The 15,497-nt window shown below is 37.5% G+C and overlaps 1 protein-coding gene across 1 annotated transcript; it reads right to left on the bottom strand.

Moving 5' to 3' along the window:
- Window positions 1–4,949: 4,949 nt before the first annotated feature.
- LOC306768073 (cholesterol 7-desaturase nvd) lies at window positions 4,950–15,372 on the bottom strand (the record flags this gene model as incomplete). Its single annotated transcript, XM_079256286.1, has 7 exons — window positions 4,950–5,111; window positions 6,219–6,395; window positions 7,136–7,255; window positions 7,430–7,555; window positions 10,007–10,185; window positions 10,420–10,608; window positions 14,970–15,372. 7 exons carry the CDS (start codon window positions 15,370–15,372, stop codon window positions 4,950–4,952), a joined length of 1,356 nt encoding a protein of 451 aa, XP_079112412.1.
- Between the last annotated feature and the right edge of the window lie 125 nt (window positions 15,373–15,497).

The raw sequence follows: 15,497 nt of genomic DNA, 5'->3' as shown, positions 1-15,497 counted from the left end.
TTCAGGAGAAGTGTGCTATGACTTTTGTCATTTCAAATCTTTGTAGTTTTTGAGATATTTAACATTTTGCAAAATGTGATTGAATGAAAGTCTTTTGAACCCACTGTTCATTGGACGTTGCAAAACTTCAGCTCTGCGATTGATCGGTTTTTGCATAATGAGCTGAAAACTGCTTCAACAGGGTTTCGGAGCTCTGCACCAGTTTGCAGTTTCCGGTTCATCAAGTTCCCGTCCCCATTGTCTTTCCTGCAAAATGTTTGGCACGCTACTCCTCCTACACCTTTTGCCTCACTTCAACCATTCAAATGTCCAACTGTTCAGCTCGTTCAGGAGATACACTATTCACAAAAAGTTAGGGATATTCAGCTTTTGGGTGAAATTTCACAACAAGCCTAAAATGCATTCAAACCTGTACAGGTGAACTTAATGTGATCTTCTCTAAGCTTTTAAATGCACATGTCCAACTGTTAAATGTTTCAATAAATTTTGCACCAGTTGCTGTTCTCTAACAAGGAGCTTAACGGCAAAAATCACGGCAGGTGTGTGATCCTTGAATTGACCAATAAATGTCCTGGTTCAATTAGAGCTGGTGTTTAAACAGTTGTCCTCATCATGCTGTTCACATTTTGACATCATGAGACCAAGACGACACCTAACAATGGAACAACAGTCCCTTGCCATTGCGATGCTTCAAACAGGACGTTCTCAGACAGAAGTGGCCACTGAGCTTGGAGTGTCACAGAGTGTCATCAGCAGGTTGCAACAGAGATATGGAGAGACTTGAAGAGTCACAGAAAGGCCTAGAAATGGACGTCCTTTGGCCACATCCCGTGCTGATGACCGCTACATTGTGAACACTGCCCTGAGAAACCGGATGATGAATGCCACTCAACTCCAGGCACGTTTAAGAGAGGTGAGAGGCACCCAAGTGTCACGTCAGACCATTGGAAACCGTTTCCATCAGCGTGGTCTGCGTGCTAGACGACCTGCACGGGTACCTGACCACACCACCAGGCACAGGCATCATCGTCTTGCATGGGCCAGGGAGCATTTACGCTGGACGAGGAACCAGTGGGCCTCAGTGCTGTTCTCTGATGAAAGTCGATTCACACTGAGCAGAAATGATGGCCGGCAACGATGTTGGAGACGTCAGGGAGAACGCTATGCATCAGCCACTGTTGTCACCAGGCCAGCTTTTGGTGGTGGCGGTGTTACAGTGTGGGCAGGGGTGTCCACTTGGTACAGAACTGCCCTACACTTTGTGAATGGTACAGTGACAAGCCCATACTACCTGAATAACATCATTAATCCAGTGATTGTGCCCCTACATGAACTGCACAGGCCTAATTTCATCTTCATGGACGACAATGCTCCTGCTCATCGAGGCCGCATCACCAGGGAACGGCTGTTGGAGACTGGTGTACCTCAAATGGAATGGCCTGCACTCTCTCCAGACCTGAATCCCATTGAAAACCTGTGGGATCAGCTGAGCCGTCGTGTAGAGGCTCGAGACCCTGCACCCCAGAACCTCAATGACCTGAGGGCTGCCCTTCAAGAAGAGTGGGATGCCATGCCTCAGCAGGCAATAAGTTGCCTTGTGAACAGCATGAGACGTCGTTGTCAAGCTGTAATTGATGCTCAAGGGCTCATGACGAGATATTGAGACGTTCAAATTTTTTGTTGTGGTGTAACTACCATTGTTGTTACCTTTTGTGTTGAATGAATTTTTTGAGATGAGGAAATCAGTAGTACATCCTTCTACTTAAATGTCTTACTTTTATGACATTATATCACTGTAGCATGAACATATTGCATTTTCCATAAATTTCACCTGAAAGCGAAATATCCCTAACTTTTTGTGAGTAGTGTATGTGCTATGACTTTTGGTCTTTCTAACATGTAAACTTTTCAAGTTATTCACATTTTTGCCTAATGTTAAAATCCTCTCCAGTGATTGGACGAAACGGAAGTCAGCGATTGGTCCACTTTGTGCATCCGTACACAGGTACGCATACAAGGCACGGGTTAAAATGCAGCATTTAACATATAGCTCCATTGTCGTTTGTTGGCTGTTGCTTGTGTGATGGCGTGCAGTTCTGCAGGCTGCTCAATGTGAACTATTGGTCTCGGTTGTGCACTTCAAGGAGCAAAGGAATTTATTTACAAATGTCCCAGTTAAACATGAAGGATTTGTTAAAAGAAAAAAATGCTCCCTGCAAAATTTCAACACTTGGATAAATCTTAAACACGTTAAAAAAGTTTTTCACATTGAACAAAAAAGTCTTTCACATCTTCAGTTTAGTTGAACCTTGCACATGTTTTTGCAATCCCGCTAATTACACCCTGCTGGAAGTGAAAAAAAAGACATTCTCATCCCAATTGGAAAAAATTTCAATGCTTTTTCCAAGGTGCAACTAAGAGTACTAGTGGCGTAATGAGTAAGTCAGTGTGCTTCAATACAAAAGTTCATGGGTTTGATCCTGATGTGGAGCAATTAGCAAAAATGTCAGTTGTGCTTTTTTTTTCAATTTCTTGTACTTTAATTTCAATCATTCAGTATAGTTCAATAAATTGGCATTCACAGTTGATATTATTTCAATAATAGCTGTTTCTAGTTAAAATTGTTTCAATACCATCTGATTGCAAATAAAGTAATTAAACCAAATTAGGATGACAGGAAGCCTGTTACAAAAAGCAATGATACTTACAGGCTACCATAACTATGTGCTCTGAAAATTCAGTCTCCCAAGGTTCAAATTGTTTTTTATTTATTTCTTGTAATATTATTACATTATTACTGGAATGGATAATGTACATAAAACAAGCTTCAAAGAAATGCAGCAAATCTGACATAAAAATAACCTGAACAAGGATTTACAATTATGAAAAAAACATTAATGAAAATAACAAAACAAGATAAAAGGTACAAAATCAGCTTCAATCCACAACATTATTCTAACAGGTTCTTCAATATGTTCTGAATATACTAAAAATAATCACCAGTGTGTCCAGAAATGTGCGATTTTAAGGTAAAGGATGCTTTAAAAAATCAATTCAGGTAAAAAATAAATCATTAACTGCTTGTCCCTGAGTTAGCTGGGAAATGCTAAGAAAAAAAGCTAACATGAGGCACAAACCACATTTTTACTCTCTCTTTTTAGGAAGTTTAAGGACTTTTTGCAACAAAAAAGATAAAACAACAATGGATAAAATCAACATATAGGAAGAGAGGACAGTAGAGTTGGACTAAAAGTGAGTTAATAGTCTGAAACAGCTGATTTGAAGATGTGAAAATAGTCAATATTATGAATCTCAGGTGGGAACGAGTTCCAGAGTTTAGAACAGCATAAAAAAGGTGTTTTCGAGTATATTCATAAGTGAGGTTGGTATATTTGCAATTTGGTCACGTCAGTGGACATTAAAGAGTCCTCCAACACACTGCCACTAACTGAAAAATAAACTAAATATAGTATACATTTCATATATACTCATTAAGTATCCCTCAGTGATAAACAGGACAAGATTGCCACTAGTTCATTTTTATAGAATATTTCTAAGATATAAATATAACAATATTTTATTTTGTCAAAATTTCTACAGAATACATATAATAAATAAAAAAGTCAAGTAATATTACAAAGAAAAGTGTCTCTGTACAAGTCTGTAAAATTAAAACATTGTATGTGAAAAGTATTTTTTTATATTTCATGCAGCAGAGGGTAAAATCAGTAAAATGTGATTCTTTCTATCCCACAAAAATCCAATAAAAGGTTATTAGAAACAGTGATTACCAAAAGAAAAACCTAAATAAATCATCCTGAAGTACAAAATGTCTTGTACTCTCATTTAAATTGTTTTTTGTTTCACATCAATACTTGAAAACAGCTTTACATATCACATCTGGCCCAGTAAAGATTACATTTAAGAGACTCACCTGCTGGTTTTGGTCAAAACTGGCAACAAACTCTGATTTTCCTTCTTTTTCTTTTCAGCCGTTCCTTTTAAGTGTCTCCACTGCGAATCATCTACCTCTACCTAACCCCATTGCTTCTTTCTTCTTCCTCTTTGCTTTCTGCCTTCAACTTCAGCATCTTTTCATAAATATAGCCATCATTCCTCCTCTCTACATGCCCTTACTTGCTCTCACTTCTCTTTGTCTCTGTAAACAAATAACTGATTTAATAAACTACATATTCTAATCATTTAAATTAAACCCTCAAGAAAAGTTCTTTCTGTTTTCCTGTTATGGATATCCACTACAGTTGTTTATTTTTTCCACATCAAGGTTTGTTTTTAGTTAAGATAATTACTTCTTCTTCTACAGTAGAGCCACAGAACAACATAGCCTTACAACGCCACCCCCTGGCAACACGGCACAGCCTATTTTTATTTCCTTCAAATGTGACTGGAAACGGTCTAACTCACAAATTTTTGCTTTTTTTTTTAAGATTCCTTTTAATTTATTTAAATATCGTAGAAACACAGTGACAGTGTTAAATATAAAGCAAAGAAAGAAGTTAATAAGAGAGGAATGTGTTTTTGTTTAAATTTACTCAAATATAGCGACAAAAACATTACATGTCATACAAAGCAATTATATATATATATATATATATATATATATATATATATAGATATATATATATATATATAGATATATTTATACAACACAAGTACGGTGTATTATCTATGTATAGGTCACATTTAAGGATTTTTTCACTCAGTAAGGTGCACTTCAGGTGTTTAAATTTATAAGGTTTAACATTCTTTGCTTGGACAAAGCCAGGAACAGGAGCTTAAAGGTTTTAATCAGGGATGGCTTCGGGTTTCATATAAAAAGATGCATACCCTCATTACATGAACACACAAGGCCTCGGCCGCTTGAGGCATTGTGCCAGCCCTGATCTGACACGTTCTCAGCTGAACTCACCTCCTGCAGCTCAGGGAGGTTAAAAGTGTAAAGTGTCCCGTTGATAATGCAGCTGGGGGCTGTTTTTGCTGTAAAACTGACTGTACCAGCGTCTGTGTTTCTGAATGGTAGAGTCTTCCTTCACGAGGAGAGGCTTCGAGATGTATTTCTTATTGTTCCAGATCATCACGTCGCGCTCAAACTGCACACAACAAAATCAGGACATGTTGGAGAACAGGAGCGTTGATGAGACCTTCAGACAGCACCGATTTACATGAATAAGCACGGCATACTGCATCGTTTAAATAGTTGTAAAATCATTCAAAAAGGAAGTGCAATGACTGTCTTTCTGTCTAGATGCATACATTATCATAACTTAGCAGCAGGAGTGTTCTGTGTGAAATGTTGTTAATTAAATGTCACTCCACAGTGACTTCATGAACTGCTGAGATCTGACATTTCAGTGGAAACTCCTCTTGGTCTCTTGTGAAATCTTTTTTTAATGTCAATAATACATGAAAAAAATAATTATCTGTAAAAGGGAGTATATCACAGCTTTTTATCAAGAAAGAAAGTAAACTGAATGAAGTAAACTTTTGCTGAATTTCTCTCTTTTCTTTTTTTTTATTCGGGCCCTTCTGAAGATGCTGAGATTCAGAAGTCAGATGATGTATTTTCTCTTTCAGCATGTTAGTTTTCCTTTTTATTAAACACAACTTGGACTGTGTTTCTTCACCACTATGTAATTAGCAGGCTTAATGAGAACTATTTGCACATCTTCTGTGACTGTGGTGTTACTTCTGGTGCCAAGTGCGTCAGAAGAATTAAACCAAAATCAGAGGAGGTGATAAGTGCATCAAATGATCCCTCTGAATCAGCATTTCTCTGAAGTTTTAGCTGACTGCAGATAAATATTTAAATGTATACACCAAAAAATGATCATTAAAAAAAACTGTAATGCTTTAATTTCTTTATAATGGCATAACAACCCCCCCCCCCCCCCCCCCAAAAAAAAAAACAGTAAGGATAAAATAAGCTACAATTAAAAATTGAACAAATTTATAACATTAAATAATAGAAATGAAAGTAAATTTATAAAACTAAATAAACTTATTAGGCAAAGTCAATAAAACTAAATTAAAAAAAACGACAGAAAGTGGTTTGTCCAAATGTGCAACTAAACATCAAAGGGTGAAAATAAAGAAAGTAAAATAAAATTGAAACCCAAATACAGCCAAATGGGGTGGAAGCATATAAGACAGACTATGTTCCGGTACCAGTGGCTGTAGGAGATAAGGTCATACTACACCTGCACACACTCTGCTTTGAGCAAGAACTTGGGCACCAGCGCTGGGATGTTAGACTGATAGAAGATGGTGTGAGAAACATGCTGCAGCAGAGGCTCCACAGGGGTCACAGACTGGATGATTATGCCCTGGCCCAAGAAACTGTGGTGGAAATACAAAAACACCAGTCCAGGACCCACCTGAAATATACAAGGGTGTGTCATAAATGCATGATCTGTCCAGTCAGAATTTGTTTTGGTTAGTCCTCTGGTCATCAGATGAAGATGCCATGTCATCAGGAGTATAAAGATTTAAGGTTTCTTTTATCCCATCTAACATTAAAATGTTGAACTGCATGTAGTTTACTAAAATTTGCATTGAGTTGCATTGATTGCTTTCATGACCTGTTGTACTGAAGCCCATTGTTTGTTTCACTTATTGGGGTCGCATATCTTATCTGTTTAGGAAATCTTCGCTGCCCATTATATACACTGAATAAAAACATAAACACAGCACTTTTATGTTTGCTCCCGTTTCTCCTGAGCTGCACTCATTGCACTTATTGTTGCCAGCCTCTGGCTCACCTGTGCAATAATTGTGCTGTCTAATAAGCATCTTGATATGCCAAACATGTAGGGTGGGATGGATTATCTCGGCAAAGGAGAAATGCTCACTAACACATATTTAGAGAGATTTGTGAACAATATTTTAAAGAAATCTTCTTTGATGTGTTTTAGATCTTTGAGTGCAGCTCACAAGAAATGAAAGCAAACTCAAAAATTGTGTTTATATTTTTGTTCAGTTTAATATGTATTTTGTTGAGCCTAATAATCTGACCATGTCTATATTGTTGTTTGCAATCTCGGCTGCCTATATGAGACAGTAAAGTTATCTTGAAATAAACTGTGTAACTATAGTACTGTTTATATGTTAAGTGTACCTGTCGGGCCACAACGTGAAGATCCAGAACAGGCAGGTGGTACCCAAACACAGTGAGCGCATGTTTCAACACCATCTGCGAGCAATGCTCGTTAGGATCTGACTCTGGTTCCCACTGAACCTGGAAAAAAAAACAGCAGAGGAAACATAAAGAAATATTCAGACACAGAAATATAATGTTACAATATCATAGGCACTGAAAAGAAGGCATAAAGTTCAAAAGCAACAAACGTCTGATAATCATGTGTCTGAAACTAAAATAGTATTTCAAAATATTGCTGAGAAAGGTTTTAACCTTCCAGTCATGTCGTAAAAACGCCCAGATTTTGCTGTTGGTGAAGCGCAAATCAACTCCGCTGACAATCCCCGGGGTGTGCAGATGATCCAGGTGAGCAACATCTCCTGCATTTTCAGGGATCTCCTAAAGGTATGAAAAAGAAGTCATTCTTGTCATGATGCATCATATCTCTCTCTCTCTCTCTCTCTCTCTCTCTCTCTCTCTCTCTCTCTCTCTCTCTCTCTCTCTCTCTATATATATATATATATATATATATATATATATATATATATATATATATATATATACCTATATCTAGGTTTTTTTATTTTATTTTTTTCTATTTTATTTTATTTTATTTTTGCTACGGCTTTTTGAGGGAAAAAAAAGCGAGGCCTAATTAAAATTTAATTAATTAAAATTTGATTAATTGAAGTTAAGTAATTAGATAGATAGATAGATAGATAGATAGATAGATAGATAGATAGATAGATAGATAGATAGATAGATAGATAGATAGATAGATAGATAGATAGATAGATAGATAGATAGATCTCTTCTCTTCTCTTTCTTTTCAACTCCTTCGGGACTTGATGTGTTGTTTCGCTGATAATCCTGATTTGGGAGAGTATAATTAGTTGATCCTGATTGTAAACAAGCTTTCGTTGCCATGGAGACTCATCATAACAAGTCTTGAAAGAGCCAGAAAATATGCAGAAAAATGCTAACTGAGCACCCATGGAGCAAACAGCAGCTAACCAGCTAACAGGAGTAGGCAGGCTAAAGTTAAGTCATGCTGTTAGCCAGCTAAAAACCTTGCTGGGATTAGTTCACTGTCCTGCAACGGCCTCCACAGTCACCAGATCTACATCCAACAGAGCAGCTTTGGCATGTGGTGGAACGGGAGATTCTCATCATGATGTGCAGCAACTGTGTGATGCGTCATGTCAGTATGGAGGAAAATCTCCAAGGAATGTTTCTTCCTTGTTGAATCTATAGCTGCGTTTCCATTGCATTATTTTGCGAAATAAAAGTGATAGTTCAACAAACAACAACTGCAATTTGCAGGTGTTTTCCCTGAACACTGTTTAGCACAAAAGCTGAAGCTCTCATAACATCTTGTGAATTGAGAACTGCACTAGTTATTTTTGGTTTTTTTTATTTTATTTTTTTCTATTTTATTTTATTTTATTTTTGCTAAGGCTTTTTGATGAAAGAAAAAGTGAGGCCTAATTAAAATTTGATTAATTGAGATTAAGTAATTAGATAGATAGATAGATAGATAGATAGATAGATAGATAGATAGATAGATAGATAGATAGATAGATAGATAGATAGATAGATAGATAGATAGATAGATGATAGATAGATAGATAGATAGATAGATAGATAGATAGATAGATAGATAGATAGATTTACTTCTGTGAATCAAGACATTCTTGTCAGTCTGGCAAGATACATTAATATCACATGTAATATAAAAAAAAAAGTGGCAGGGATGACCCCTGCCTACCACCAAGGTGGTTCACCTAACCCGAACCCGGACACTCGCCCAAGTTTGGTCAGTGCTGCCTCACCTATGGTGACGTGCCCTAGCTAAGTCCCCTGGAGACCATGACATCCTCCAACTACCCCCTTTCACCCACGTCCCCAGTCTCTCACAGAGCTAAAACACATGTTGCTGCTTCATTACAAAAAATCTATCCACATGCATACCTACCAGGGCTGCTCAATTATAACAAAAATTATAATCACGATTATTTTGACTGAAATTGAGATCTCGATTATTTAACACAATTATCCAGTATTTTTAAACAGCGCTGCGTGTCGTGGTGTTCTCGACTCCGTGTCGCGCATGATAACCGTCTAATGTTTAATCTAGTTGTTTAATCTGCTTTTACCACTTATTTAGGAACTATTTTACGTTGGCCTCGATGTACGTTTTATGCCAAACAACCGCTGTCAGGCTGCAGCACGTTTCTCTCATTCATCTGTTAAAAGACAGCTGATTAACGCGTTGCTATGGTAACGCCCCGTAAGGGAGGGATATTACAGTGTTTAACTGGCTGAACTATGTATACGAAAATAATGCAGCCAGTTCTCACTGACAATGGTATGAACTATGTTTAGGTGAACTTCCACAACCTACTGCAGTTATTCTACATTGACCTGCAGCCGGAGCCGACTGAGACTGGCCGCCTGGGAGTGCTTTAGGACGGGAGAGGCTCCCGCTGCTCCTTCCTTACAGTAACTGCAGAACAATATGTGCCTTCAAGTCAGTCACCAAAACACCAGAAAAGTCTCTAATAACTCCATTAAAAGTTGCTAGATTTGTCGCTTTTAACAAAAAAAGTCGCCAGATTTAGCGAGAAAGTCGCCAAGTTAGCAACAGTGTCTGAATGAAAGCAAAGCGGCTGTGGGAGGAGTTTACAGCACAGCGCTGCAATGCCAGAGATGCTCGATTAGCAGCTGAAGACGGCAGGAGAGGAAACTGCAAAGAGAAAAATAATCACACCCTTTTATTTTTATGATCATTGAAAACCCAGATCGTAGTTGAGATTAAAATCCGATAAATCGCCCAGCCCTAATACCTACCTCAATATGTGCATTGATAAAATGCTCAGTTCTCCCCCGATAGACCCACTGGCCCTCAATAATCTGTTGTTGCTCTGGAACAGTCCATTGTGGCTCTCCTCCATCACAATGAAACCAAATCAGGATCTGCTGGTTGACCTCACAAGTGGGCCAACAACGGACCTTGGCAAACTCTGGCACTAAAGGATAAATCTAAATCTGTATCATAAAATTGTATTTTTACAACAAATCATAGAAAAGGTCCAATATAATACACATTTTTTACATACTCATCTGTAAGAGCTTTCAAATATTTTTTCTTTAATATTCATACATTTTATATCACTAAGACTGGTATTGCAAGTGGTTTCTTCTAAGAAAAGATTGCTGCTAAATAAAATGACCGTCAATGTGACATTAGTTGTCATTCATACCTTTTTCTGCGTAGGGGATTTTGACACACTTCCCATCATTCCCCCGAAACTGCCAACCATGAAATGGACACTCTATGCAGCTTCCCAACACCTGCCCTCCAACAGCCAGGTTGGCACCCAGATGTGGACAGTAGGCATCCAGCACATAGGCCTTCCCATCCTGACCCCGAAACACTGCCACCTGTTCACCTAGAAGGATTAATTACAGACCACCTATTAAATAAAGCTGCCAGTAATCATTTATTAACAAAATTATATTATACTACTGTATTAAAATCTGAGAACTAAAATTTGGCCTTCCCATCAAATGAATTCTTTACATAAAATAGTATATGGTGAAAAGTGTATATAATAGAAGTTAATGATGACTGGAGAATTTTTTACATATTTATGTAAAGCTCTATAATGTAAACTGTCCAGTTGAATTATCTAAGATGAGTTTAATTCTTTTTGTCAATGTGTGGCCAACAAGTTGTGGAATAGAAACTTTCTAAATTAATGTTGTTTTTTTTTTTGTTTTAATTTAGCAGAAAAACTAAAAGTAAAACCTCAACAGACAGTGAAAGAACAGATGTGTGCACAAGTAATTAAGATCTTTACCTAATTTCCTTCTTTACTGTGATCCAATGAATGCTAGTCTTGCTATGTTACAGAATCGCAGTCTTAAAAATTTTCATATCAAGTCTTTCTGTGTTTTTGCATTTTTTTAAATGCAGCTCAAGGTAAGAAGACCACTATTCCTTGTTTTATGGAGGAATTAATAAACATTGGCTACCAACTAAAGCCTGTATGAATCATCAGGCTGGTTCTGATCATTTGTCCGTCTCTTGCATTAATTTTTAAAAATGTATCCGACAATAGGACTGGCGAACTGTCCAGGGTGGACCCCACTTCTCGCCCAAAAGCTGTTGGGATAGGCTCCAGCTTCCCCACAACCCTCAATCGGGCAAAGTAATTCAGATAATCAATGAATGAAATCCGACAATATAGTCAAACAGTGCTTTTCATGATCTACGTTTTTATTTCACCTCTACACAAGTCATTTTTGTTTGGAATTAAGGAAGTATTACTATGCTTATTTATCCATCTCTGGTTCGCATATTTTACTATTTTTTTTATAAGGCTGTTTTTTTTTTTTCAAATTTGTGCTTCAGGTTAACCAACGAATGAAAATGTTCCAAAATCCAACAAGGAAGTAACACAAGTGTTTTTAGTTAGGTGTTGTTATGTAACTGAGAAGTGAAAAGCTGTCATATCTTGAACCTGAATCAAGAATGTATAAATGATTTAAAGCGCTTCTCATTACAGTGGCATCCAAACCATTCTTTTAACAACCAATGCTGTTTCTCATTAATATTGTACAGAGAAAAATAAAAATAAAATCTCCAGTTTTTTTTATTTAACTTTAGAGTGAACTTTAAAGGATTAAGGGTATGAAAAAGCAACCTATACGCACATATGGAGTGAAAGACTCGTCTCTCTTTAGGATGCTGTTAAATTCAGGGCATGCACATAATGTCTAACTCAGTTCTGCTTAATTTTAGGTCCATTCAGATGAAATGTGACACGGCACTGCATAGCTGCAGAGAAAATTTTGGAAGAACACACTTCAGCAATTCCCAGCAGGATGCGGATGCAGACCCTGCACAGAAGCTTTGATTTGGGTCAGCAGAATTTGGGACAGCTAAATGTCAGAGGTTATAAAGACAACTTGCTCTTCAGGGGTTTGGAGAGGAAACTGAATATATCTAAAAAAAAAAAAAAAAAAAAGAAAAAAAGGCAGAAAAATATTACACTTTAGCTTACTGAAGGAGGAAAGAAGCCTGTTTTACATAGTCTGCATTATCCATTATCCCAGCACATTCTGTTTTTTGGTAATTACCTCACACTGTCTCACACTTATGATCTCTAAAATGCTTCCATGATGGTGTCCATGAGGAACATAAAATAGCATGCATAAATCACCCAAAGATTTCCAACGTCATATCAGATAATTTAGCATATCTCCTAAGTAAGCTGTTTAATAATTAGAAAATGTATCAAAATTACAAATACCTGTTAATTGTTGTTGGGTGTTTTTTCTTTCTTCTTTTTTTTTTTTTTTTTTTAATCAAAGAAGCAATTACTGGGAAACCTATGGAGAACATGTAGAAATTGTTTTGTAGATTGAATTTAGAGGCCATTAAAGAGCTACTGATATCCATTAGCAGCCATTAGCTTCATCTCTGTCCTATCTTACACAGGTGTCACCCTGTGGATATCTTTTTCAAGTATAAAACCTCTCACATGCAGTTTGTTTGTCAATGTATTGCACAGGATGTGACAGAAACATGAAAGCTCCGCACCCTCTTTGAAACCTTTTTGAACTCAAACTCAAAGTAAATCTCAGAAGAGATCAAAGTCTCTTCACATATCTAGACGAGGAAAAGCAACTGAAAAGGTGAAACGGATCTGATTAAATCACAGCACGAAATAAACTCAAACTCTGGGCGGCGGCTTTCCAAACAGCACAAAGACAAGCATGTGGCATAACGAAAGCGCTGTCAGTCATGAGGGTTTTATATTACTGATCATTAGATACAGGTCTTTGTGACAGAATGTCATCCACACAACCAAGCGAGATAAAACGATACGTTCATTTTTCTTTTTTTTTTTAAAATAAAGGATTTTCATGTAGATTACTGCTTCCAATGGTCAAAAAAACAATTAGTGGTAAGGCAACTCCTTCAGCTCTGAAAAACTGATATTTTGCAGTTCAATTAATCAGATTTCAATAAGCAAAAAATAGCTGACTTATTTAATGGTGCAATTAAACCAAGTCTGTTGTAAGTAACCACAGCAGCTGCCACCGGGGCACCTGTAGGTCAAACAAGCAGGTCTTAGTTTCTATAAGATGCTTAAGGCTTTGTTCATAAAGAAAACGTTGCCAAGCACCTTACCTGGTAAATACATGGCCATTGTGTGTGAAATGTACATACATAGCGAAGGTAATCTCTAACATGGGCTTGTCTTACAACAGTCCAAACTAAGGGAGGGCAGCAATGACTGAAGCTTCAGGGTTGAGAATTAAATAGCAGTGAAAACTACCACCTCAAGTGCTAAAGTTGTGCTAGCTTTGATATAAGTTTCAAGTTTATCTGAAAATGCAGTGTTAGTGTTGTGAATATAGTCTGATAATCATTGGAAACCCTTGTTAAATCTTGTACGTGCTCAGTTTAAACTCACTGACACTGAAAACTTGGCTATTTAATTGTTACTGAATGCTGTGGAGCTGGTTTGTGTAACTTGGTTTTATAATTAGTTGATGTACTATTTGGAAATGCAGCACACCTTTTTCACACCTAAGATCTCTGACAAACACTGAGTCAACTTAATTCTGAATGCCCCAGGACGAAAAGTTGTTGCTGAACCACAGTTGAGTTAGTGTCACTATTCACCCAACAACAGATCAAAGATAGTTACTGACAGAAAATCATTTTGACATTTTTAACAGTTAGACAGAAGCTTTGACTCTAATATTGATTATAAAATAAATCTTTCAGTCTATGCAAACCCAAACCGCGGGGATTTCTTTCCTTTTTAATCCTGTTTTTTGCTGCTGCTGGCCTGAAAGTGAATATGAAGTCTAGGTGTGTACTCTGTACTTGGTACATTGCCAGTTAATTCAACGTCTGTTTTACAACATCATAAAAAGAAACTTAATGACAAAACTTAATGAAACTCTTTGCTCATTTGGAAACAGAAAAAAAAAGAAAACAATCACCCGTTTTACTTATTTCATAATGGTGTACTAACTCATCAAAATCTAAATGAATCTATACAAGCAACATCATTCAGCAGATTTTTATTCAATACCCAGGAGAAACACATTAAAGTCAGTTTCTAGTAAGAATTGTAGAAGACCAAGAATTCTCAAATGATCGCCCAACTTTGAGACACTGTACTGAAACACAACTCATTACATTTTTGTGGTACTCCCTATTTGAATATCACTATTTACAGAGTGGAAATGTTGTATATCTTTCCAATATACATAACTTGTAGCCCCTGTTCCTTTGCAGGAGATTATTTGGTTTATAAAATAACATGTTAATGTACTGACATGTCCAACAACATACAAAAACAAACAATAGTGATTAAGTCTATGTAATTTATAGAATAATAAATGGTTTTGGTTTTTTTTTTTTTTTTAGTGTTAGGCTCTTTAAGTTAATACAATTTTATCATTGTGGCTTTTTCCTTACTGTATTTACCACCATATTCCAACATTAAATAACATTTACTACTCTGCTTAACCTTAATACTACTTACACAGCTTGTCCTTACCTTGATCAACATAACTGGATTTACTTTCACCCACTGAGACACTCTTGCTCTGTTTTTGCAGAATGCATGCCTTATTTATTTAATTTCTTTTAATGTTTTGGTCGCATATTGATTGAGAGCAAGTGTTATTTTGCCCAATATTCCTGCATCGTTTAGGCGATTACAATAGACGTCAATAATTCAACTTTAGTCAGTTTAACGCAGAAAAAAGGGTGAAATCATACCTAGAACAGAGACATTTTTGACCTCGCCTCTCTTCAGCATGTGGGAGTCCAGCACCCGGAACCAGCCGTTCGGGTAAACCGGAGGCAGATCTCCGACTTTCCTCCTGTGGCGGACCTGGTTGGCTGCCTGCGCCTTGGTGCGACCATTTTCGACGATATATCCCACATCATCAGGCGATCGGAGCAGCTCCAGGGGACAGAAGAACAGTCGGTACAGCCAGCCGATGGCAAACAGGGTAACAAAAACGGCAGTGATACAGAGGACAGCCCGTCCCGTTGCGCTGGGGAGACGCGTATCGAGGTGGTACCTGGTGCCCACTGCCTCCAGTGGATCTCCACTTTGAGTGATGAGCATCACACCCACTCCAAACCCAACAACAACAGCAGCCTGCATACTGGACATGTTTTCAACCGTACTCTGCGATCCTGTGGACAGCGCCACTGTTTGCAGAAGATTTAGAGTTGCGCGTGTTGGCACAGACGCTTTGGAGACAGGTGTACATACACCTGCGGCCAATCCGGTGTTCT

The sequence above is a fragment of the Telmatherina bonti genome (assembly GCF_933228915.1).
Source record: "Telmatherina bonti genome assembly, chromosome: 17".
NCBI lineage: Eukaryota > Metazoa > Chordata > Actinopteri > Atheriniformes > Telmatherinidae > Telmatherina > Telmatherina bonti.
The sequence above is the reverse complement of the archived record's forward strand: the minus strand, read 5'-3'. Positions and strand labels throughout refer to the sequence as shown.